General features: G+C 52.0%; 1 protein-coding gene across 18 annotated transcripts in view; it reads right to left on the bottom strand.

Annotated features, from left to right (window-relative positions):
- EPB41L1 (erythrocyte membrane protein band 4.1 like 1) overlaps positions 1–22,960 on the bottom strand; it is a 115,030-nt gene that overhangs the window by 9,377 nt on the left and 82,693 nt on the right. For 5 of the 18 annotated variants that reach the window (XM_037810919.1, XM_037810923.1, XM_037810922.1 and 2 more), the window contains 4 exons: positions 22,137–22,172; positions 20,126–20,308; positions 17,282–17,386; positions 11,260–13,910 (listed from right to left, as the gene is read on the bottom strand). In XM_037810919.1, the coding sequence (XP_037666847.1) occupies positions 11,850–13,910; positions 17,282–17,386; positions 20,126–20,308; positions 22,137–22,172 (2,385 nt within the window). In that variant the 3' untranslated portion in view covers positions 11,260–11,849. Of the gene's footprint in view, positions 1–793; positions 878–1,686; positions 1,774–6,032; positions 6,111–7,752; positions 7,858–9,772; positions 10,184–11,259; positions 13,911–17,281; positions 17,387–20,125; positions 20,309–22,136; positions 22,173–22,960 lie in introns of those variants that run through there. The other 13 variants (XM_037810927.1, XM_037810928.1, XM_037810929.1 and 10 more) reach the window with 9 other exon arrangements.

Here is a 22,960-nt window from a genome sequence, read left to right as displayed (position 1 = left end):
TCCTTTCTCCCATCTACTTGCATAGCCTGGTGAACCCCATCTTCCCTCCTTAAACTTGTTTTCACTGAGTCACTCCCAGGTAAGAAGCTTTGACAGCTTTCCAATTGCTGAGACTCAGACCCTCCATAATCCAATCTGTCCTGCTACTTGTCTGTGTTTCTGCTTCCCCTGCCCCCAGTCCAACCTAATTTCCCACAGTTACGTCCCTACGTGCCTCTTCCCGAGAGAGACTGCTTCTCCTGCTTCCTACAAACCCATGTCGCTTACAGCTGCCTCCAGCAGCCCCTAGCAGTCTTGCTCTCTAGTGTTTGCTACGTGACGGAAGAAACAAGCACACGCAGTTTCTGCTCCCATCTTCTGCTTTGCTTAAAATGCCTGCATCTGTCTCCTCCTCCCTCACAAGTCCAAGCTGGCTTTCCAAGACACTGCTCAAACCCCACATTTTCCAGGAGACCCTTCCTGACTCTTCTGCAGCCTCCTTACCTCACCTCCCTTTAAATTCCTCCTCCAACAGTTAAGGTCTACAAGGCATGGATGCCATAGTTCACAGCTACTTCAAAGGAGGGAGTTTCGTGCCCACCCACCCCCCAACCTAGCTGTAAATGTGGTGAGGGTGGGGCCCATGCCTAGGACAACACGTAGCACAGAACAAAGCACACGGCACTCAGAAACTGGGAATGTCATGGTATCCTGCGTCCGCTCTACAGATTAAGGAGCCAAAGCACACCATGGGGAGTGACCTTCCCAAGCCCCACAGCCAGGCTGGGAGCAAACGTGCCCTGCTGCTACTCACTTTGGTAACATGGGTGGTGGTGGAGGTTGAGAGGGTTTCCGCAGTGGCGCCGTAGGTGCTGGTGAGGACATCTTTCCCGATGATCTGCAGAATACAACCACCCCCCACCCGGGTGTCAGGTGAGGACATTGGACTCTGAGGGGGTGAGTGCATGGGTGGGGTGGACCAAGGGAAGAGCAGGGGCCCCATGAAGGGGGAGTTTGGGAGCCAAGATGCTTCCAACCACTGAGCCTAAGAATTCAAGAATACTAGAAGCTTCAGAATCCTAGACCCGTACGATTCTCAAACTCTGGAATCTAAGATTCCTAGAACATGAGATTCCTGAGGCCTGGAATCCTGACAGCACCCTAGGTTTTAAGAATCCTGGAATCCAAGGTGGGAGACAGCACCCTCCTGATTCTCCAACCCGTCAGAGCCAGGAGCACAAGCTCTCCAGGGCTAGACATGAGCACAACAGACTTGGAGGATGCAAGATCAGCAAGAGACCGTCCAGTGACCTACTCGGTCCCGGGGGTGGCCCCCGACACAGCCAGGTCCAGAATCCAACTTTTGGACTCCTCATCCAGTGCTCTTCCTGAATAACAAGGTTAGTAAAGATAGCAGATGCCGAAGGGCTGCCATGGGAGCCACCAAGGAAAGGACAATTTTGCCCCCAGGCCGCCAAGGCCCTGCTTAGATATGTGTACACAGAGCGGCAGCTGTGGAGGGCAGCTGACAAGATGCTGGGGTTCACCAGGGAACCCTGTGGGCACCGGAAAATGACCCGGCTTCCTGGCACTGCACTTAAACCAGCAGCTCTGGGCCCAAGTGGCACTGGTTTGTTAGCCAGCTGTGACCCGAGCCCACCTTCTCAGCACTGAGTCCCCTAGCCTGAGCTGGCCCTGCCCACTTACCGGAGAAAGAGAACGGATTTCCGTGGCCACCGTCTGTGGGCCTGGGGTCATGGCAGCCGCCCCCTTCCCGGACTTGAGACTGTTCTCCTGGGGAAACAATAGTGCTCAGATCGCCAGGTCTCGGGTGGGTGGGTCCCCCAGGGTGGCCAGAGCACATGGCCATGCAGCCGCATGGTTGAGTAGTAACACAAGAAGCAGAAAACTGAGGCGTCCTTCAGTTCAGTCTCCTCTCCCACGCACTCACTCACTCACACACTTGTTCACACACATGCTCATTCATTCAGCACTGAGCTCCTGGCATGAGGGACACAGTGGTGAACAAGAAGCGAGCATGCTCTCTGGAAGCACCAACAGAGGAGAGAACACTCAGTTCTCATCCTGGCTCTGCCACATTCTCGTCACGTGCCATGGGGCAGAACCATGGCCTCTCTATGGGCCTCAAGGATTCATCTGTAAAAGAGGAACCCTGACCCACCTCCCACAGGGTCCTTAAGAGGCTAATAGAGGACAAAGAGCTTTGCAAACTGAAATCTGTAGGATAAACAGAGGAGCACAGGCTGGCTATTAATGATACAATCATAGCTCCTGTTTTCTGAATCCCTACTACGAGCTGGCATCATGCTAAGCATGTTACATGCTTTGTCTCATTTAATCTTCGTAACAACACTAGGAAATGGTTTTGAATATTGCTGTTATACAGATGAGAACCTGGACTGCCAGAAAATGCAAGTGGCTTGACTGCATCCCCCAGCAAGTCAGTGACAGAGCAAGAATTTAAACGCACGTTTGTCAGACTCTCGGTCCAACATGCTCTTTCTGTAATACCTCTCGCCCTCAGAATTCTCACCCCTGTTCCTGCCAGGATTCTAACTGCTTGATTCAGCTGCCTCAGGACCTGGTTGGGTACTCCTAGAATCGTCTCTGGTCTTACTGCCCCACCTCTGGCAAGGGGCCCGGCCTGCTCCTACTTCCCTCCTTCTGGACTATCTAAAGGCTCAGCCTTGTCAGTGCAGGGGCCCTGTGCATTCTGCAGCAAATTGCAGGATGGAAGCCAGTCCCCGTCTGTGCACTTCTGGACCTCTGCCTGCCAAGGGGCAGGTAAGAACGCAGACCCTGTGCCTACCCCCACCCACCTCCCATGCCTGCCTCCCGCCTGAGGCTGTCAACGACCTGGCTGTTTGGTAACCTGTCCACAAGGCACTTTCTTGGCTCCCCTGGAGTCCCTGAATGTGGCCCAGCAGCAGGCCTCAAAAGGACAGCCTCACGGGCTCAATGTTTCCATTTTCCTGGCTTGGGAAACAGCCACTGGCCATCATTATCCCACTGTCTCGCGGGGACACTTTCCCCTAAAGCATCTCTCACTGCTCCCTCTTTCCCAGGCCAAAGCCTCACCTCCACCTTCACTCTGAGAACAAAGGCAAATAATGGGGACAGAGGTCATTCAAAAGGAGTCTCCACCTGCTCCTTCCCACCCTCCTGCCTCTTCACCAGCCCTCTCTCCTACCTCCAGGAGCAGTGGTTCTTCTCTTGGCCAAGGAAAATCCACCATCTCTGCTCCAGACCCTTCCTCCTTCATTCCCAGGGCTTTCCTCCTCGCCCTCCACCTTCCCTCTGGGCCACTGCAGCCACTCAAGGGCTTCAACAACTGTTTCATCGAGGTCAAGTTTCCTCTCTCTTTTATGTGCAGCCCAGATCTTTCTTGAACTCCAGACCTTTAAAACCAATTTCTCCTGGACATCTTCCCCTGGAAATGCCCCACTGGTACCTCCGACTCAACAGATCCAAACTGAAATTCACTGCTTCCCCACCTCTGACACATACCTGCCCCCAAACCTGCGTTTCTGACTCTAGTGCTCTGTTTGGATCAGAGATTCTCAAACTTGAGGGGCGGCACCTGGTGGGCTTGTAGAAACACAGATCGTTGAGCACCACCCCAGAGTTCCTGACTCAACAGGTCTGGGGTGAGTCTGAGAATTTAACAGGATCCCAGAACCGCACTTTGAGAATCGCTGAGCTAGGAAATGGCATCACCAGCTTGTCCTCCCTCCCTGTCGCCTGAACGTTCTATCAGTGATAAAATCCTGTACCCTTCTCCCTCCAGGCATCTCTGGACTGCATCCCCTTCCTGCACCCACCTCCTCGCATGCTAAGCTGGTTCCCTGTCTTCTCTCTCTCTCTATTCAATGGCAGGTCTGAGTTCAATGGCAGAACTCAGTGACACTGTCTTCTTCAGTGCTGGATTCACGGTGCCTGGTACAGTATATCACACAGTGTGGGCGTTCAATAAACATTTGTGGAAGGAAGGGAGGGAAGAGGGATGCAGGGAGGGAGGGAGGGAAGGAATTTTTACTCCAGTTCATCCTCTACCCAGGCTGCTAGAGGAATCTTTCTAAAACACAGAAACATATTTGGTGAAATCATGCTCCTACTTTAAAAATGTAGTGATTTCCCAATGTCTCCAGGATGAAATCTGAATTTTGTAGGTGACATTCAAGGCCCTTCGAACTCTGGCCCCAGCCTTCCTTTCCAGCCTCTTCTCCCCTGATCCTCTGCCCTGCACCTGACATCTCACATCCCTGACTGCTAGCCTTTTCCCAAATGCTACATCCCCTCACATCCTTGCCTTTGCACCTGCTGTTCCCACTGCCTGGTTAAAGCCTTCCCAGGCTCTTCCTGTAGGAGGCATCACCCCAGCCTACCCTTTCTGTGCTTCCTAAGATAGAGACCATGAAGGCAGGGAAAAAAAAATGACAGCAGCTCACATTACAGACCACTTCCTCTGTGCCAGGCCCTATGCTAAAGGCTTTGCATTAATTACCTTATTTTTTCCTCACATCAAACCTTTCAGGTATGTACTATTATTGTCATCCTCATCCCCTGTCTACAGAAGTAAAAACTGAGGTTTAGAGAGGTGCAGGTAGCTTGCCGAAGGTCATCCAGCCAGGAAGTGGGAGAGATGGGCCTTGTTCACCACTATGTGCCTGGGACCTAAACACAGGGGCACAGCACATTAACGATGCTCAGTGACTATGTTTCGAATGAATGAATTCTAGCAGGCAATATATTTTCTTCAGCTCTGTGTCCCTGTACCACACAAACAGTAGAGACTAAGAAATGTGTTTTTGGAACAAATGAATGGATGGATGGACAAACGGATGAGTAAATGAATGATGTGAACTGCCTGCTCACCATAAGCACAGATTTAAATATCGCCTATAAGCATCCCAGTGCCATATGGCATGAAGAGGAACTGAGTGGCCAGGTTAACGTGTGCCATCTGGTTTGGGTTTATTTCTTTTAAAGTCTTTGTTTACTGAGAACCTACCTGCTGGGTAGTCTAAATTAATGTAATTCTTCTCCTATGCATCTATCAGGGGTTTGGCAGGAGAAAGTGTCTGAGAACAACTCCCAACAGCTCAGGACAGATCTGGCCCAGGCATTGGTACCTCCTCCAGGCCCAGCCCCGTGTGGCTGATGCTCCCAATGGGCAGGATAAAGGAGGAGAGCAGAGCTCCTGAGGCTGAGCGTGGAGCTCTGGAGCCAGACTGCCTGGGTTTCCCCTGGCTCGGCCACTATTTGGCTGTGTGACCTCAGGTAAGTCACTTCACCTCTCTGAACCTCCGTTTCCTCATCTGTACAGGGTGGAGAAAAAGAGCCTCACAGTTTTTGTGAGGATTCAATGAGATAATCATTGAAAGTCCTCAGCACGTTGCCTGACCCCAGAACCCGTGTACCAGATGCTATCTTCTGCTTCATCATCAAAGAATTTTGTCTTCCTGGAGTCCCAAGAACCTGTGAACCAGGCAGGATGGGCATTATACCCAATTTACAGATGAGGAAATCTGAGGCCAAGATAGGAAAAGGACCTTCCTTCAGGGGCCAGACAGCAAAGAAGTAGCAGAACCACAAGCCACTTAGGAGAGGGTCCAAAATCCTGAGTTTCCAACTTAGTTTCACTGCACGCCATCTGCTGACCAAGGCAAGGAAGTGGCCTGAGACATGGGAAAACGTGCAGCCACGAGGGGTGCATCCTCAGAAACGACTCTGAAAATTCGCCAGCACAGTCCCCAGGTGTTATCAATAATCAGGTAACAATAACTCCCCACCCCTCCCCTTCCCATGGCTGAGATAGTCCAGGTAACTGAGACTCAGGGACTCCACCTCCCACAGTATTCAATGTGGAAAACCGAGGTCTGGTGGTGCAACTAGTGTACAAGACAAAAGAGCTTGACTTTAGGTTCCTTGCCTGACACGGGGAGGGGAGGGGAGGGCTCCCTGAAGCTCCTGGGCAATGTTAGCTTGCTACCTGGCTGTTGTGTGGGGAGGGACACCTGGGTCCTACTTACCATGGTGGTTGATATTGTCTCCGTGGTGATAGAGGGCGTAGTTAGGATCCCCTTCCCCACTGGTGCACTGCCATCAACCTGCCGGCCAGAGCAGTTGTTAGAGGCAGGTATAGAGCCAGGTATACCCTATTGGCTTCTGTCACCTGGGCTCCGCTCTCTCAGCTGCAGACAAACTGACAGGCTGTGTGAATGTGGGCACTGGGGGGCAGGGGGATGGGGGAAGAGGGTGTCCACACATAGGTGGAATTACAGAGAGGCCTCAGAGCACCTCCAGTTTATTTCAGCCCTCTTGTTTGACAAGGGAAAAACAATCCCAGACAACTGGGAAATTCTACCCAAATTTAAATGCATGTATCCTTTTACCCTAGCAATCCCACTGCTAGGAATTTATCCCTGGGATGTAAAGTTTGAAAAGTTCACCAAGAACCATGAACAAGGAAGCTCCCTGCAGCACTGATCATTAACTGCAAAAGATAAAGACAACCACAGGGTCTATCAATGGGGGGAAAGAAACTAGCAGTCACCTCCTTCAAGGGGCTAAAAAGAAAAAGGTAGGTCTACATATGCCCAACAGATCGCTAAGACAATCATTAAGGGGAAAAAACAAAACCACGTACAAAAGAGTACAACTGCTTTTGTGTAAAATTTTTAAATAGATAAGAGATGTAGGTATATGTAATTTTGGGGGGGTGGTACGGAATCATAACAAAATTTTCACTTTGTTTTGTTTGAATTTCATAATCGTGAATTTTCCTTTGTTTTGTTTTGATGTCAATAAGGGTTAGTGGGCTGTATTATTTGGGGCCACTTTTAATTTTCCTCTTTATACTTCTCTGTATGAAAAAAGACATGAACACATTTCTAACAACACAAAACAGGCCAGAGAGGGAAAGCAGCTTGCTCATGGCAGCACAGCTTGTCAAAAATCAAGAGTCTTGACTACTGCACTAGGCAGCCTCACAAAGCCCCAATCAGGTTATAAAAGTGGGAGGGAAAAAAAATCTAGAAATGACACAGTTGTCCACATCGTACTTATTTCTTGTTCCAGTTGTTTAGACAAAGACTGGTATCCAGGACAAGAAAGCCCCCAGAATTGTGGTCATTCTGCCCAGGAAGAACCAAAAGGGCATCTATGGGACCCACAATCTCAATTTTCAAAGTTTCAAAACCCATAAAGTCACTTAGGAAATGCACTGTGAGTGTTGCACCTGTGTCCACTCATGACAGCTTTCTCCAGGGAGCTATGGATACCTCTTCTGGCTGAGACAAATGATTTTTGATTTTTGGTTCGTTTATTTTGCCAATTTGATGTGGAACCCCGTGCATAAAAAATGATTCAAGGTGAGCTGCTCTGATTTAAGCTGGGATACTTCATGAAATCTCTCCAGCTCCTTCAAGCAATCAGAAAACCATTATCCTAATCCACTAGTCCTCACAATACTCCCAGGAGGAAGGGGGAGGCCAGAGCATTTCCATTTTACAGATGGAGAAATTAAGGTTTTAGGAGGTTGAGCTCTGCCTGGGGCAAGAACCCAGCCCCCTCCCCCGCCCCCACCCCGAGAAATCAGGAAAGACATTGAGCCTCAGAAGAGTGTCCAAGTTAAAATGGGGGTCCGGGGGAGCTGAGGTGGGAAGGTCAAGGGGCCTGGCCTGGCAGTGGGGACCCCACCCCCAAACACCATATAACCGTGCTCAGGGTCCATGGGAAGGCCCAGATTACCTGGGTGGCATCCACAGCGGTGCCTCTGGTCTGCAGGACGGCTTCTGGCTCAATCTTCTTCCTAATGGCCAAGCTGCTGACAGTCATGGTTTCTGCCTTCACAGGCTGCAGGGAGATGAGGGGGAATGCTCTGTAATTCAAGCCCTGGCACTGCTCCCACTCACAGGTAACTGGTGTAGGGTCAGCAGGTTCTCTCCCACCCCCGCCACCTGCCTAAGTCTTTAAAGGGTGTAGAGGCTGGGGGTCGGGGTGGAAGAGGCACAGTGCGGGGTCATAGGCAAACAGCCCAGTAGGAAAACCAGACCCACCAGCAGCTCCCAGCCAGGCGTGGCCATGACCCCACACCATGCAGCCTCAAGGTGGCTACGTGCTGGTGTTTTCAACTACCGTTAAAAGACCATTTCTGTTATTCAGTTAATATACTCTGTGCCAGGCCCTCTGTCAGTGTTGCTAAATCCTGAATGATTTCAATGTTATGCCACCAGCTCCCAGCTGTTTCACTTGGATTATTCTTTAGAGCAGGAACCACATATTCAATGCCCATCAGGGCCAGGCAGGAGATGCAAATGAGTAAAGTGGACTTGTTGAGGTCCGGGTGAACTGGAGAGCATGTCTGGTTCCAATCAGATTCTGGCCAACTGGTCACTATACAGGAATGCAGGTTCTGAGTGGCCAGTTCTTCTGAGTTTTAAAATGATATATACACATTTTTTAAATCTGGATTTTATATTCAATGTCAAATTTTTTAAACCAGGGTTTGAGAAAACACATCTGCTGGTCAGATCTGGCCTGAGGCCCTGTTTCCAACCTCTATTCTAGGAGCCTTAGGTTAAATGATCAGTTTCTTCTGAGTCTTCCTTCTAGCCTGGCCGTGGCTACCCACACCACAGGCATTCACACATGTGAGCTGAATGAATGACTGAAAACTAGCTAGTTGTCTGGTGGGGTGGCGGTGGTTCTGGGAAGACTCTTATAGCTGACTGTAGACCTAAGACCTATCTGTTCATTCAATTAGCCATCCATCAGGTGCTACATGCTGGGTCTCAAGCCAGGAGTGGTCCCTGGCTTAGAGGAGCTCCCTCTGGGTGGGGGAGGCAGACCTGTCCGCGGCTATACTGACCGCTTTGGATAATGTGGGAGCAGAGGCATGACAGAGCAAGGGGGCTGTGGAGGGAGCCATACTTCTGCCCAGAGTGGTCAGAAAAGCATTTGCTACAGAACTGACATGTGAATTGTGTCAACCTGACAAGTTTGAAAGGGAGAAAAATCTATCCGGAGGCTACAGCATGAAGGGAGAAAGCCCAGAGTGCAACAGCTTGTATTTCAAAGCCAGAAACATGGGGACTGTGGGGGAAAGCAGAGTGTGATGGCAGATAGGCTGGAGCCAGAAAAGATGAGTGAGCAAAGGAATAACATGAACAAGACATGCTGTAGGAAGACCCCTTTGCAACTCTGTACAGGAAGGACACAAGTCCCTCCTGGTGGCCTGTCAATGAGATGCTTCGTCTTCTCTAGGAGCTTCCACTACCACCCTGAAGACCTCAGGGCAAGATGGATTCAAAAGGCTGCCCCCTCTCCAGGGACAGGAGAGGAGAGGAGCCTGATCCCAGATCAGGAAAAATCATCTGACTTTCAGAGCAGGCTGCAGGAGCTGCTGAGTGCCTGTCCACAAGCACATGCTCTCTGGATGCCATGCAGCAGGGAGGGAGAGGAGTTGAGAAAACCAGCTGCCTCCCGCCCTTCCCACCTGTCCTCGCTTGGCCCCAGGCAAGCGATGGGGTCTCAGGGTTAGAACGCATTGTGTGTGTTGGGTTAACCGACATGGCAAACATGCGCACACAGAACCATGCTGTTCTGTGGAGGGCAGTCATGCAACGTGGGATAGAGCTTCCAGAGGCAGGACTCTGGGCTGCGGGCCAGCCGCCCAGTCTTCTCACACGTGGCCCATGGCCCTCTGAGCATGCAGTGCCCGGAGAAGACACGTGGGCCAGGCCTGGGTCTCTGAGGGGCTCCACTGTACCTCAAACTGGGGCATGTCCGGGGAGGAGCAAGCCTCTCGAACCGGGCTGTCCTCGATGCCCCCAGACTCATCATCCTGGCCGGGGGCCCCCTTGTTGAGATCCCGGGAGAACACCAGGCCCTCGGTTTCTGAGTCACTTTTGTCTCGGTCGAGCTCAGGCAGGCTGCGGGAGAAGTCTTCGAAGGCGCTGCCATGGTAGTCGCCAATGACCGTGAAGTCTACTTCGGCCTCCAGGCTGGATGTGGAGCTGACAGTGATGCTGGAGCACTTGCGCTCAATGGCCAGGTGGCTGTCTCTCAGGAATGCCGCGTCCCTCTCCTGATCCTGGTCCTCCTCTCCGGGGTCACTCTCTGGGGCCCTGGGACGCAGCGGTCTGACTTTCTCCTCCGAGCCCTCCCTCAGCCCTGCTCTCTACGGCCAGACGAAATCAAAGGAACAGGGGTGAGGGATGGGGGAGAGAGGGAGAGAGAAAGAGAGAAATCAAGATGGTGAATGTCACAAGAAATCGTGGGGCCGTGTCAATGTTCCAAAACGAAGAGCAGGTCAGGAAAAGGAAAACGCCCCCAGGAGAGGTTCTTTGAGATCATAACAAGCTCACAAAACCAAAACCTTCTCAAAAGCAGGAATGTTCCTTCCTGAGGGACCCGCCAAGGGGGGCACCAATGGCAAAAGCAGGTACAAAGCAAACATCCTGCCAGCTGGTCTTGGACAGGAGGTTCTGTCCAGGGTTAGGGTCTCAGAGAGCATGGAAAGCGGCATGGTGGGCAAGGCAGGGATGGCAACCTGGACTTCAGGCCCATCCGTGCAATCGGGCATCGAGAAAACAGAAAATAAGGAGGGAGACCCAGGAAGTCAGGGACACCCAGGGGGAAGGCAGGTGGGCAGGAGCCAAGAGCTTTGAGGAACAAAGAGGAAGCCAACAGGGTTTGTCAATTCCACTGAGTCTCTGTGGGAGGCATCAGCATCATTTCGAGGAAGGAGCGACACCCGGTGAGGAGGCCCTTTGGGCAGGAGCTCCCTGGGAGCTGGCTGCTACACCTGTTCCACCCTGGGCTCTCTGAGAGGGCTGGTGGGCGGGCTGCACAGGGGAGCTTCTGGTTCCATCAGTGTAATTGACAACAGCAGGCTAAGGAATTGCTGAAGGGCAACCAGCAACTCTTGTCTGACATACATACCTCTCAACTGGCCTGTCAGGGGTTAAACACCACACACACATTTTCGGCCAGTTAATGACATTCTTTTTTAAAACCAATCTAACAGCAATAAAAGGTTTTTCAGTACTTGGCTTTGGGTTCTAGAGATTCAGTACACTCAGGGATTCACTTGCAAGGGGCAGAATGCCCTAAACGAGTCTCCATTTAGCTGGTTTCTGGAAGGTCAAGAGGTGCAAGGAATACATTCCAGACAAGCCAGGGTTGAGCAGCCATGAGGGGCACTGCCAGGGGCGGGAGGGGCTCTCACACAGCTACGCAGCATTGCCAGGTGAAGGTGACGGGGCCACCGGGGCAGCGGGGAGCTGCAGAGACCTGAGGGCCGGAGGGGCTGGCGAATCTCAGACGCCCTCCCTTCCCAGGGGTGGTCACTGCTAAGCTGGTGATGCGCGTCTCTTCCCTGATCACATCTCCGGATTTGTTCTGGACCAAAGAAGATGGTTAGTCTTAAGGAAGCAGAAAGGAACTTGGCATTAGGACCAAAAAGGAACCAGAAAGTGAAGGACAGAAACCTCTGGACTATCAGCTTCCCCAAGGCAGGGGAACCAGGGAAGGGACAGGATGAAGGAAGATCATTGGATAAGCCAAGCAAGACAGGTAGGAACCTAGCAGGTGGAAGCAGCAAGGCAAAGCAAGTGTGTAGATGGCTGGTGGTGGTGCCAGCTTCTCCATGGGGTTGTATGGACCTTCTGGCCCCAGGTCACACCAGAAGCTGAGGGTCTTTCTGGCCAAGCTCACATAGGCCAAGCAGATGAACCCGTCATTCAGTCTGGGCTACACTCAGGCCAGTCTAGGGGAAAGAACTCACAGGGATGGAAAAGCAGCCTCTGATTGCAGTAATGATGAGGGGCCACTGAGACATGCTTCTAAAGAGCTACGTAGCATGCAGTCAGCTCCCCGGTGGTGGGGGCAGCGATGGGGGCAGGGGGCACATGGCCAGTTACCCCAGTAGCTTCCTCCAGCGTGGTTTCACAGCCCGAATCGGGGGACACGAGCTCTAGTTCTGTGCATCCTTCTTGGTGGGATGTGGTAGAAATGCTCTCCCCAAACAGTCTAGAAGCCAGAGGCCTTACTGAAGAATGTGCGGCTTTAGGGCTGGCAACATCCCCAGGGGGTTGGAATTGGATGAAGCTGAGGTTGAAAAGCTTATTCTGCTGTGGTTCCACTTGTCCTGGGGAGGCCCCTGAAGACAATCCATTTGAAGAGGCCCTTGTTTCACCCTGACTTAGTCGGCGAGTTTCGGCTCCATGGGTCTCAAAGATCCTGATTTTGTTGGCTACTGAGGTCTTACTAACATCTTCCAAAGAGCCCTCTTGGCCCCCAGCTTGGAAAGAGGTCATTTCCTTTTGCTTCCCTGAAGGGAACACCAAACCCAGGGGCATGGTCTCCCCAGCTTCTTCAGGGAGAAATCTGGGCTTTCTGCTGGCAATAGGAGGTGCCCTGCGCTCACCTCCATCAGGGGTCACAACCATCCCTACTCGGTCCTTGGGATCTGGGATCTCGTTGGGAGGATGGGCATGTTTGAGAAATACAGGGTGCTGTTCTCCAAAGGGATCTCTGAGCTCCAAAGTCTCCTCTGACCCACAAGGGCCTGGGCTTGGTGGTACTTCCTCTGGAGCAGCCAGAGCCTCCAAGTGATCAGCAGAGGCTGCCAGGGGGGTGATCACCTCTATCTGCAGAACCGCTGAGGCCTTGCTGTCCTCCATCTCAGGCTCTCCAGTTTGGGTATGAAACGGTCCCCTCTCTTGGGGCAGGAAACTGCCTCTGTCTGGTTTGGCTGGTTTACTGACATCATTAGGAGGGATGTTCCAAGGAAAGGCAAGGGCCTCGAGGTCTGGGCACACCCCGCCTCTTCTGCAAGGTGAGAGGCTCTCCAGTTCTGCTGGGAGACTTTTCTCAGCCTTTCCCACCAAATCTCCACTTATGGGGCCCTGCTCCTCCTCGGCTGCACTGCTTCGTGGGGGAGTAAACTCTCCATCCACCCCCTGCTGGGCTTCTTCCCTGCCCTCAGCAAATGTCTGCCCTGGAAAAGGTCCCTTTCCAAGCTGCTCGACAAAGGCCTTCAGGTCAGCTGGTCTTCCATGGTTCTTGGGAAGCCCTGCTTGCTCTTCTGAGGGAGTCACGGGGGCACCATCCTTGCTCCTGCCAGGAGCCATGGCCGAGCCCAGCTGGGCTGAGAAATTCAACTCAGAGCTCTCTGTGTGCTCCTCTGAGAACTTCAGCCTGGCTTCACCTCTAAGAGGGGCATCCAGGTGGGGAGGGAGGTCTTGGTCTTCAGAGTCTTTCTCTATGTAGTTTAAATAGAAGCTTCTTTCTGCAAAAGAGGTATCGGTTTCATTGCTCGAGTCGGTTCTGGCTTCCACCTGGGCTGGGTCCAGTAGAAACGACTGGAGTCCTCCCTTGTTGGAGGCTGGAGACAGAAGGTCCATCTCCGCTGACATGCTCCCTGGGGCAGTGGTTCTTCCATGAGCCTGGAACTCCTCCAGCTCCTTCCTCAGCTCTGTCTGGCCCTCAAGCTGACCGGCTGAGACACGGTGGTTCCAGATGGCTGCCTCTCTGGTGCTCACCCTGAGCTGTGAGCCATCAAGGCACTTTTCTGCCAATGTGCAGCCTGCAGGCAGGGAAGCCCCTCCTGAGCCTTCCCTGACCCAGGGGCCTTCCTCCCATACTGACTCGAAGTCTTCTGGACTTGCAATCATCTTCCCTCGTTGCTGGGTGTTTGCTCTTCCAGTTCCCACCATTTCTTCTGTGGCCACTTCAACTTTGAACTTGTCCACCAGAACATCCACCTTGGAGAGTCTGCCATTAGTGAGGATATCTGAAAGGCCTGCACCACTTTCCTCTGGCTGCGTGGTGGCCACTTTTAGGAGATTGAGTTCTTTGGGCCCAGTGTACGCTCTTTCTACAAATACCCAATGCTCTGAACCCTGCATGTCAATCGGAGCAAGAAGAGTTAATGTGAAATATCAGGCACCTGAAGAAGGGGTGACTTTTTCCCTCTTTAAGAAGGGACCGATTTACAACGGAAAGTTGGACTCTGGGATGGCATGACCCCAGAAATGGCTGGGGAGAGGAGAGCAAGACAACGCAAATTATCTTCATCAAGGCTACCCTTCCCATCAAGGCACCCAACAAATTATTTAGCCATTCTCCTCAACCAGCCTGCCCCCAACTTGGTAAAATGGGATGGGGTCTCATGCCCTCCCCAAGTTAACCATGAATGGGCCAGGACCATCCCAACCACCACACATTTCCCTTCCTTTTTTGATAATATAAGCCACTGTCAGAGGGTTAAAGTAGCTTACATCATATGGAATCCTTTAATGTTAGAGCTGAAAGAACTTTTAAGACATCATCTGGTCCAATCTCTTCATTGTGCAAATGAGGAAATTGAGACTAGAGAAGGTAAGTGACTTACTCAAGGTCCTAGTTGGTTGATGGTCGCATCAGGAATAGAATGTCTGATTTTTTATGCCAGAGGTCTTTGATGACTTATCTCACAACCCATGGAATATAGGTCCCAACAGTGCTCTAACATTAAGCTGTGGGGAAGCATTGAGTCATGTTTCATAGACCACAACCTGAAATATGACCTTTTTACAAGAGTTTCTGGGAAGGAAACAGATTACAACCCAAGATACCAAACCGTGAGCTCTAGGGGTGAGTGTCAGTTGCCACAGTGGCTTAAACAGCTTGAACATTGTGGAGTTCAATTTAAAAGAAACAAATATCAAGGTCCATCCTTGGAGAAGTCTAACAAAACCCCCAAACAAGAGTAGAAAAGGACTGACCAGAACACATCACAGAAGGAACAGCTCTAAAGATCCAAGACCTGAGTGTAACACTTTCCAACCATTAACAAAACAGTCCTCCACCTCCCCAGAAAAGTCCTTTAAACAACATTTAGGAAGGAAGGAACAGATGTCTAGAATCTCAAGAAAGCAAGAAGGTCATTTGGTGTTAAATCTTCTTGAAGCCACAGAACACTTTCTCCACACAATAATGGAAGTCCAATAGCTAACACAAATACTGGTGGCCCTTCTGAAGTCAGGGGTCTGGGCCACCCTGGTGCCCTGAGGTCCCTCCCTCCTTGGAAACGACGACTCTGACTCAAGCCCCTCATGATACAGATGTGGAAACTGAGGCCTAGAGAAGGTACGCCCCTCTCCCAAGGTGACAGTGTGAGCTAGTGGCAAAGGCAGGGCTAGAACTCCCGGTTCTGTGAAGCGTGTCCCTTCCACCCCACCTGACTGCCTCCACGGGAAGATGTGCTGAAAACTGCACCCGACAACACAAGGGAGAAGGTTCATATATCCTTGGGCTCCTTTCCAGGCATGCCCCTCTCAGGTTATGACTTGGTGAGGAATAGGCCAATCCCACCCCACATACCATCTGAAGGATCTAGGGCACTCTGTAATCTCTCTTTCCCCCCAATCTCCATGATTGTCAGGGAAACAGACTCAAAGAATCTCACCAATGGGAAAGAGATACAAGGAAGGGGAATAAACGTCTGGTGTAGGTTTCTGAGATTTTACTCAGGTTGTTAAGCTTTCAGGACAACGACGCTTGAACCATCCAAGAGGGCAATGCTTAGAGAACCCATGGAAGCCAGGTCCCTGCTACCTGGGAAGGATTTCTCCATCTTTAACCTACGTTTCCCCAGCTGCTCCCATTTCAGCTTGTACTATGATCACCAACCTGGCAATGATGGGCCAAAGGCGGTCAGTAAGGCCTCTTCTGGAATATTCCTGCCCCAGGTCTAACTAGAAACTAGACTAGACAAGCAAGAGTGAGTTGGATGGGAGCTGGCCCAGAATGGAAAGGAAGGTTCTGTAGGAAGAAAAAAGGAGACACTGATATTTAGTTACGACGTGCCAAACACGATGAGTCGAAGCTATTAAATTTAACCCTAATGGCAACTGGTGAAGCAGGTATTATTATCCTTATTTCAGAAAGGGAAACGGGGACTCACAGAGGGGAGGTGACTTGCACAAGATCACACAGTGAACAGTTGGGGGAAGAAGCAAAAATAGATATGGAGGATCCTGAAGTGAAGAAGAGACTGAATCAAAAAAAGAGAAAAACTTTGCTGGCACTGGTGGAGCCACATGTGGCCCTGGGAGATGATGTGAAAGTCACTCTGACCTGATTCATGAGATGGGGTAATGTCAGGGTGGCCCCAGATGGTGTCAGCCCTGCAGCCATTCTTCCCTTCGGGCTGTGGACCTTCAGTGCCTGGCTCAGAGCTGCCCCTGACGTCAGCTGGGGGCACTGCAGCAAGAGCAGCTAAGGAACAGAAGTTGGGAGCAGAAGGGATGCTTGTTCTGTTCCCCCACAAGCCACAGACAAGAAGAAAATGTCCAGCCAGGCACTCCTGCTGACTCCAGGCTGCTCAGGTCCCCTGGGAGTTCTGGGTCACATTCTGGACCCCACTCTTGATAGGAGACCCCCAGAAGCGGAGGTGTGGAGGAGGTGCCCTCTAGAAACCATGCCCTGGGAGAAGCCATTGAAGGAACTTGGAGTGTTCAGCCTCACAAAGAAGAGATTAGAGGAGGGAGGTGTTCAAATCTCTGAAGGAACTGTCCTGGGAGGAGATGCAGAGCAGATCTACAGGTGCCAGAAGGCAGAACCAGGCCCACGGGCTGGTGATTCAGAATGGCAGGTTTTAATCCAGTATGAAAACTTTCCGATTGATGAGTGAAGACAAAATGGGCTGCCTTGAAGGACAGAGAGAGCTCCCTCGGTGGAAGAGGCTGGGTAGACAATTACCAGGTTTGTTGACAAAGGGCACATGTTAGGGGGGAGTTTAGAGAGGATGGAGGCAGGGGATGGATGGATGTCATTTCCTAACTGCCACTGCTAGACCTTGCTCAGACTCCTGAACAGAGACAAGACCTCAGAGCAGAGGATGCTCAGGTGCCATGACCCCTGATCCCAGAGTTTAAAAGTCAGAGCCAGGGAGATGTCACCTGCCTCACCAGGGCCTAAGAGAGGGATCCTTTCTCCTCCCCCTATGAAGCCAGGAGCGACTGGGGCTGCTCTGTCTTCCCAAAAAGGTTTCAGTCCTGCCCCTCCTGAGAAGCAAAGGAGGAGGTTGGTCCTTTATGGATCCCTGGGGTGGGGACACTCACTTGTCACGGCATGAGGACAACATGGGGTACCCACTGCTCCCAGCTGCGTGGCAGTCTGGTCCACTCCCTCACCCCAGAGAAAGGGCTTTCTTAGGACCCTAGAGGGTGGTTCTGGGTGGGCAGGAGGCCCGAGGAGGGAAGGAGCAGGAGAAGGTGAAGATAGTAACCTCAGGAGACGCCGCCAGGCTTTTCTGAGTGAACACTTCCCAGCCTACGGCCGTTCCAGACTCACGCACCAAGTCCTGCTGAGAGGTGTCCTGGGTCCTCCGGGACTGCAGGGAGGCCCAGGGCCAGAAGAAAGGGGAAGAGGGAAGAAGGGAAGGAGGCGAGGGAGAGACAGGAAGAGAGGGAGAGAGAGAGGCAGGAGAGACACACACAGAGTCTGTAAATAGCTCAACATTGTATGACCCACATTCTCAGGGTGTGTGGATTAGGGCAGGAAGGAGTCACATCACGGGATGGGGGGTGGACGGGGGGATGGGGGGGGACAGAGACAGGGACTGCCGCCCCCCCCCCCCCAGCCATCTAAGAGGGAGGTCCGGCGTCAGCTGCCAGCCAGAGCTGTGGCTCCGGGCCCTTCCCTCATCTCCTTGCCCACTCATTCAACAGTTTTTGGAGCTCTGATTCCAAGTCTTCCCTGTTGCCTTTGGTGTAGGCTGTGGTTCAGTCCAGCAGCCTGGCAGAGCCTTTTTTAAAAAGTCATCTTTGAAACTATAACCAAATGGGTTTAGTAAATAGATTGGATAGTTCTTTATAGTTTGGGGTCCCTGTTTCGGTTTGTTTCCGCTGTCTTCCCCTTGGCCCAGAGGGGGCCCAACAATAAGTGAGGAAGCTACTAGGAACTCTGGCTGGTAAACCCCTGTGGGATATTCCCCCCAAACCCGTATTTGGGTTGAGGATTCTGGTCACCATCAGCAATCGCCCCACGACTGTCCAGTACTTTCCAGTTTATAAATTGCTTTTATAGTCATTATTTCACTCAATCTTTCAACAACCCCAAGGAGGATCAATTTTGAGCCCCCTGTAGATAGATAAGGCAGCGAGGCTCAAAGAGGTGAAGTCACTCACCCAAGGACCTGGCCCAGTTCTTGTCCACAGCTCTTCTCCATCTTCCAAGTTTTCCAGGGCCCTTAAATGCCAGTGGGGCCTGCAAGCCAGCTCTAAATGATCCATTGCCCCATAGCAGCTCTCCCAGACCTTACTTCTTTCCAGCAGTGGACTACAGCTCTCAGGGAGGGGCAGGGGGAGGGCAGGCTGTACCCCTTTATAAGCTCCATCTTCTGACAGTTCCAGACATTCCCAGAAGATGGGACACACACCCAAGCCAGGCTGCTCTGTGTCACAGAAGCCCCCCAAGGCTCCAGACCTCACCTCACTGAGTTCATCCTGCCCTTCTCTTCTGGGGTCCAACACTTTTGGGAGCCTCTGCACCCCCACCTAATCTACAGCCAGGCCAAGACCCAGTCTACTTCAGGACTGATTAGGGGCCACTCTGGCCAAGCCTTTCTCTAGGGCAGGAGGTTGGGTGAGGTCAGGGGGTTCATTAAGCAGATCATTAAAGCTTCATCAGAGCAGCCCCACAACCCCAGCCTGGGCTCCTGATTGTGCCAGGGGTGACCACACACCTGGATGCACAGGTTTGCCCTCCTTCCCTGGCAGCAGCCTTAAGGGAAGGAGGTCCCTAAAGTATCCCTAATTTTGTTCATCACCAGCCAGGGAGCTACCTGAGCAGCCCTCATTGGGCAAAGCTCTGCTCTCCAGCATGCTCGGGCCTTGGGTGGTGCTGATGCACCTCCAATTCTCAAAGCATCAGAGGGCAGCACACAACTGCTTCTATGCCTGCTCTCCACACGATTTTTGCTTGCTCCCAGGCAGCTGTGATTTCATGGCACATACAGTGGCCTGGGACACAAGCAAATCAGGTTCTGGCCCCTCTTCTATCAGCTTTGATGCTGAACTAGTCCCTTCACCTCTCTAGGCCTCAGCACCCCTGTCTGTAAAATAAGGCCTTGAACCCAGTGGGTGCCAAGGGTCCTTCCAACTTTAAAAAGGATTCTGATTTGAATTTCATCTTCTTTGTGAGAGTCCTGGGACCCTTGAAATGAAATAAGAAGTAACTCGTATTGAGCATCTACTACCTGTCAGGTATTCCGATGGTCCCTCTACAACCTTTTTCTCATTTGACTCTCACGACATCCCTATGAAGAAGGTACTTTTATTGACTCCACTTGACAGAAACTCAGAGGGGCTAAGTAACAAGCCCAGAGTCTTCCAGCTAGCAGGCAGCGGAGCCAGAATTCAAACTTGGGCACTGTAAGCCTAGACCACAGCTCAGATTGGAGAACAGTAAGCAGCGACTCTGGAGAGAAAACACCTACGTATAAACGGGTAAATATTGCCAAGATGTAGCAAATGCTAAAAATAATAGTTTGGGATTATAAATATAGGGATTCTCAAAATCCTATCTTCCTCTCTCTTTTTCAATTGAGAATAAAACTCCAGGCTCTCTACTCTGAAAGGCAGGCAGTGTGGGATCTTTTCCTGAAGCATCAGAAGCAGGTTTGATTTCTGTGGAGGATTCATTCCCCTCTGGTGGCACCTGAGGATCTTTCCAGGAGGCCTGGGGGAGCGGGATGGGGGTGGGGATGGAAATGTCACTGGTTTAAAATGCTGATTCCGGGCTCTAGCTCCAAACATTCTGATTCAGTAGGTCTGAGGTGGGGCCCAGGAACCTGCATATGATCCTCTGGTTGTTAGAAGGGGAGTATGCCAAGCCGCCATGAGTCTTCTGAGTTTTCCATGCTTTGCAGCATCCTTGGAGGCCCAGCATTCCAACATTTAGGGACTTGGTCTTCTTCAGCCTGACCTGCCACCCTACTACCCCCACCAACCCCTCACAAAGCAATGGGGGAAGCATACGGGGTAGAGGATGAGTATAAGTCAGTACATAGCAACTTCCTCAATACCTCTTTACCTGAGGCCCCTATCAAGGGGTTCAGGGTAAGACCTACCTCGTTGGCTTTCTCAGGGGTGCCCTTGGGGGACGGGGAGGCGGGGGAGGAGGGCAGCCTGCGCTCCCGCTCCCAGTCTCGATCCCGGTGGATCAGCTTGCTGTTGGGTTCCTTCAGGGTCCTCTTGAGCTCATTGATGCTGGCCTGATGCTTCAGCAAGACATCCTCCGGCTTGTCTAAGAACTAGGGATGGATGCAGAGGGCAGCCACGTATTAGAGGAACAGCCCCACCTAGGGACTCCGGGTGCAGTAATTATGGTAACAATTGCCATCACTGACCCTCCATCAGCAAGATTCCCACCCATGACCCCGCTGACCTTCACAACACCCCATGAGCCAAGCAGGGCAAGGATGATTAACCCTGACAGATGCAAATACCAAGATGGAGAGCACTCAAGATGAAAAAGAGGAGATTTCTAATCAAGCAGCCACCTTCTCTTCTCTCCTTCCTGGCTCACTGGCCTCTGAACACCCAACTCAACCCAAATCTTACAGGTCTGGGTGAGTTTCCCTTGGTCCTGTGATCCCAGTCTCAGTCAGGCCTGGAGCTCACCTGCAAGCCTCCAACTCCCCGCTGCTTACAACCAGGGCACAGCAGGCAGCAACCCTGAACGAGGACTCACAAACTCTGTTCACTGGCCTGTTCTGGCCCGGACCTGGACCTCTGTGCTTAGCAGGATCCCCAGTCTAGGACCCTCCTAGCCCAACACATGCAATTGTCAGGCCCCATGGGGGCCTAGAGTACAGATAATCCTAAAGCCATCCATCCAGGGATAGCCACAAAAATGGGCCCTGCACCCCCAGAAGCAGGAAAGGATTGCATTTAGCCTTCTCTACAGTGGGCCAATACCTGCCCCAACCACCAAGGATTTTCCAGATACCTTCTGGGTATTGACTCCTCAACAGTAGGATGGTGAGGTATGGCCTGATAGAGGATGGTGTCTGTCTGCATGGAGGTGGTGTTTGGGCTGCAATGGATAGCGAATCCCAACTAGGATGTGGCTTGTGATCCTCTAACCTGAGCCTGCCCTGCCAGCTCTGTGGGCACGGAGTACTCCGGAAGACTAGACAGAGGGGTGGGATTCTTTGAAGATTAAGGCCTTGGGGAAACCGAGTCTGAATGCCTTGCTGTCCAGATGGAGGCATGGGGGCTCAGGGATTTGCCCAAAGTCCTCTATAAGCCAGTGGCAAAACGGGTTGAAACCCAGATCGTGAGACTCTCAGGCCAGGCCCCTCTTATGCCCTAGCCTCAGGCCCTTTCACTCGGCAGCCCAATAATAGACCCACTTCTCCTGCAGCTAGGTGCACATGAAGAGGGGGAGGCTGCAGGAGACAGATGGAGACATGGATAACACAGGGAAAATAAGTTGAGGGGAACAACAAAGGGGAAGAGGAAGATGAAAAAGAAGAGATAAAGAGAGGAGGTTTTCCCTGGCAGAACTAGAGCTGGAGCAGTAGCAGGCCCTGCCCAGAAGCGGGGTGGAACTGGAGTCTGAGAAGACACAGCTGTGCTCTGCCCCACCCCCTGCCCCACCTCAACCCCCCCACTCCCACATTTGGTTGACTATAGATACAAAAAGAAGCTTGGGGTGAGGACACAGGGGACACAGGTGAGATCAGGGCCCAATCAAACAGTGCTATGGGGAGGAGACGAGTCTATGGAGGGATGCGGGCGGGGAGGTAGGGGAGATGAATTAAAGGAAAGCATGGAATTGCCTGGGAGAGCTGGTGGACGGGCAGCAGGTGAGAAGCAAGCATGGAATACAAGGTGACAGAAGTTGGGAAGAGGGTGGTAGGGGTGAAGAAGGAGGGAGAGATGGCTGGTTGGGATGGAGATGAGTCTGAACAGAGAGTGGGAGAAATGAGCTTGACAACGGGGGAGCAGAATGGTGGAGGAGCAGAGATGAAACTGACAACGGGGCATGAAATGGTATGGGATGGAACGTGGGATGGTGACAAATGAGCGGGGATTCAGTTGGCAGGGTAGGTAGGGCTAGGTCCCATGCAGTACCTCCTGCTTGTGTCTCGGCGTGGTTTCCTGCTCCGGCTAGTGGGATATGGTAGGAGGGAAAGGAACCAGCAGGGTCAGTAGAGCAGTTGGATTAGAGATACCGCGACTGGCCTGGTCCAGCAGAGTAGCCCAGAGCACTAATGCCCAGGCAGCAGAGGCCAGGGAAGCTGGCTGGGCCACCAGCAGGGCAGGGAGGTAGTGAGAAGCTGGCACAAGGCTGAGCAGGGAGCTGGGCCTGGGAAGGCAAAGGAGGGGGCTGGAGGACTGGAGGCAGAATGGGCAGAGAGGACAGCTGGATCACCTTCAGCAGATGGGACATGAGTGTGTCTGGGTATTCATGCTCCTTGCAGTCAGCATGTGTGTGTGTGTGTGTGTGTGTGTGTGTGTGTGTGTGTGTGTGCATGTTCATGGGACTGCATGATGGGAAAAACTGCTTAACCGTTACCAAGAGGAAGCCATCCCTGGCCTGTGTGTGCATGTACCCATGTGCATGTATGTGTTCATGCTGTTTGCATGTCTGTGTGCATAAACCTCAGGTGAGAGGGTGTGTATGTCTGTGAGTGAATACATGGGAGTCGGAGGTTGTACATGCTTGCCTGGGTGTGTACACATGTACATGAGGAGGGTGTATTTGCACTGGAGTGGGGTGAGGCAGTAGGATGGAGACATACTTGTACTTCACACTTGTGAGGACTGTAGTGACACCTGCCTGGACCACAGTCTGGGGAGGAAGTGGGCTGTGCAGATCCAGATCAAAATCAAAGGAGTGAATTAGGAGGGAGCAAGAGGAAGCCTGAGTGTTCCAGGGGACAGAGTGTTCCTCA

The sequence above is a fragment of the Choloepus didactylus genome, chromosome 19, assembly GCF_015220235.1.
Source record: "Choloepus didactylus isolate mChoDid1 chromosome 19, mChoDid1.pri, whole genome shotgun sequence".
Taxonomy (NCBI): domain Eukaryota; kingdom Metazoa; phylum Chordata; class Mammalia; order Pilosa; family Megalonychidae; genus Choloepus; species Choloepus didactylus.
This window is presented reverse-complemented; position numbering and strand designations above follow the sequence as displayed.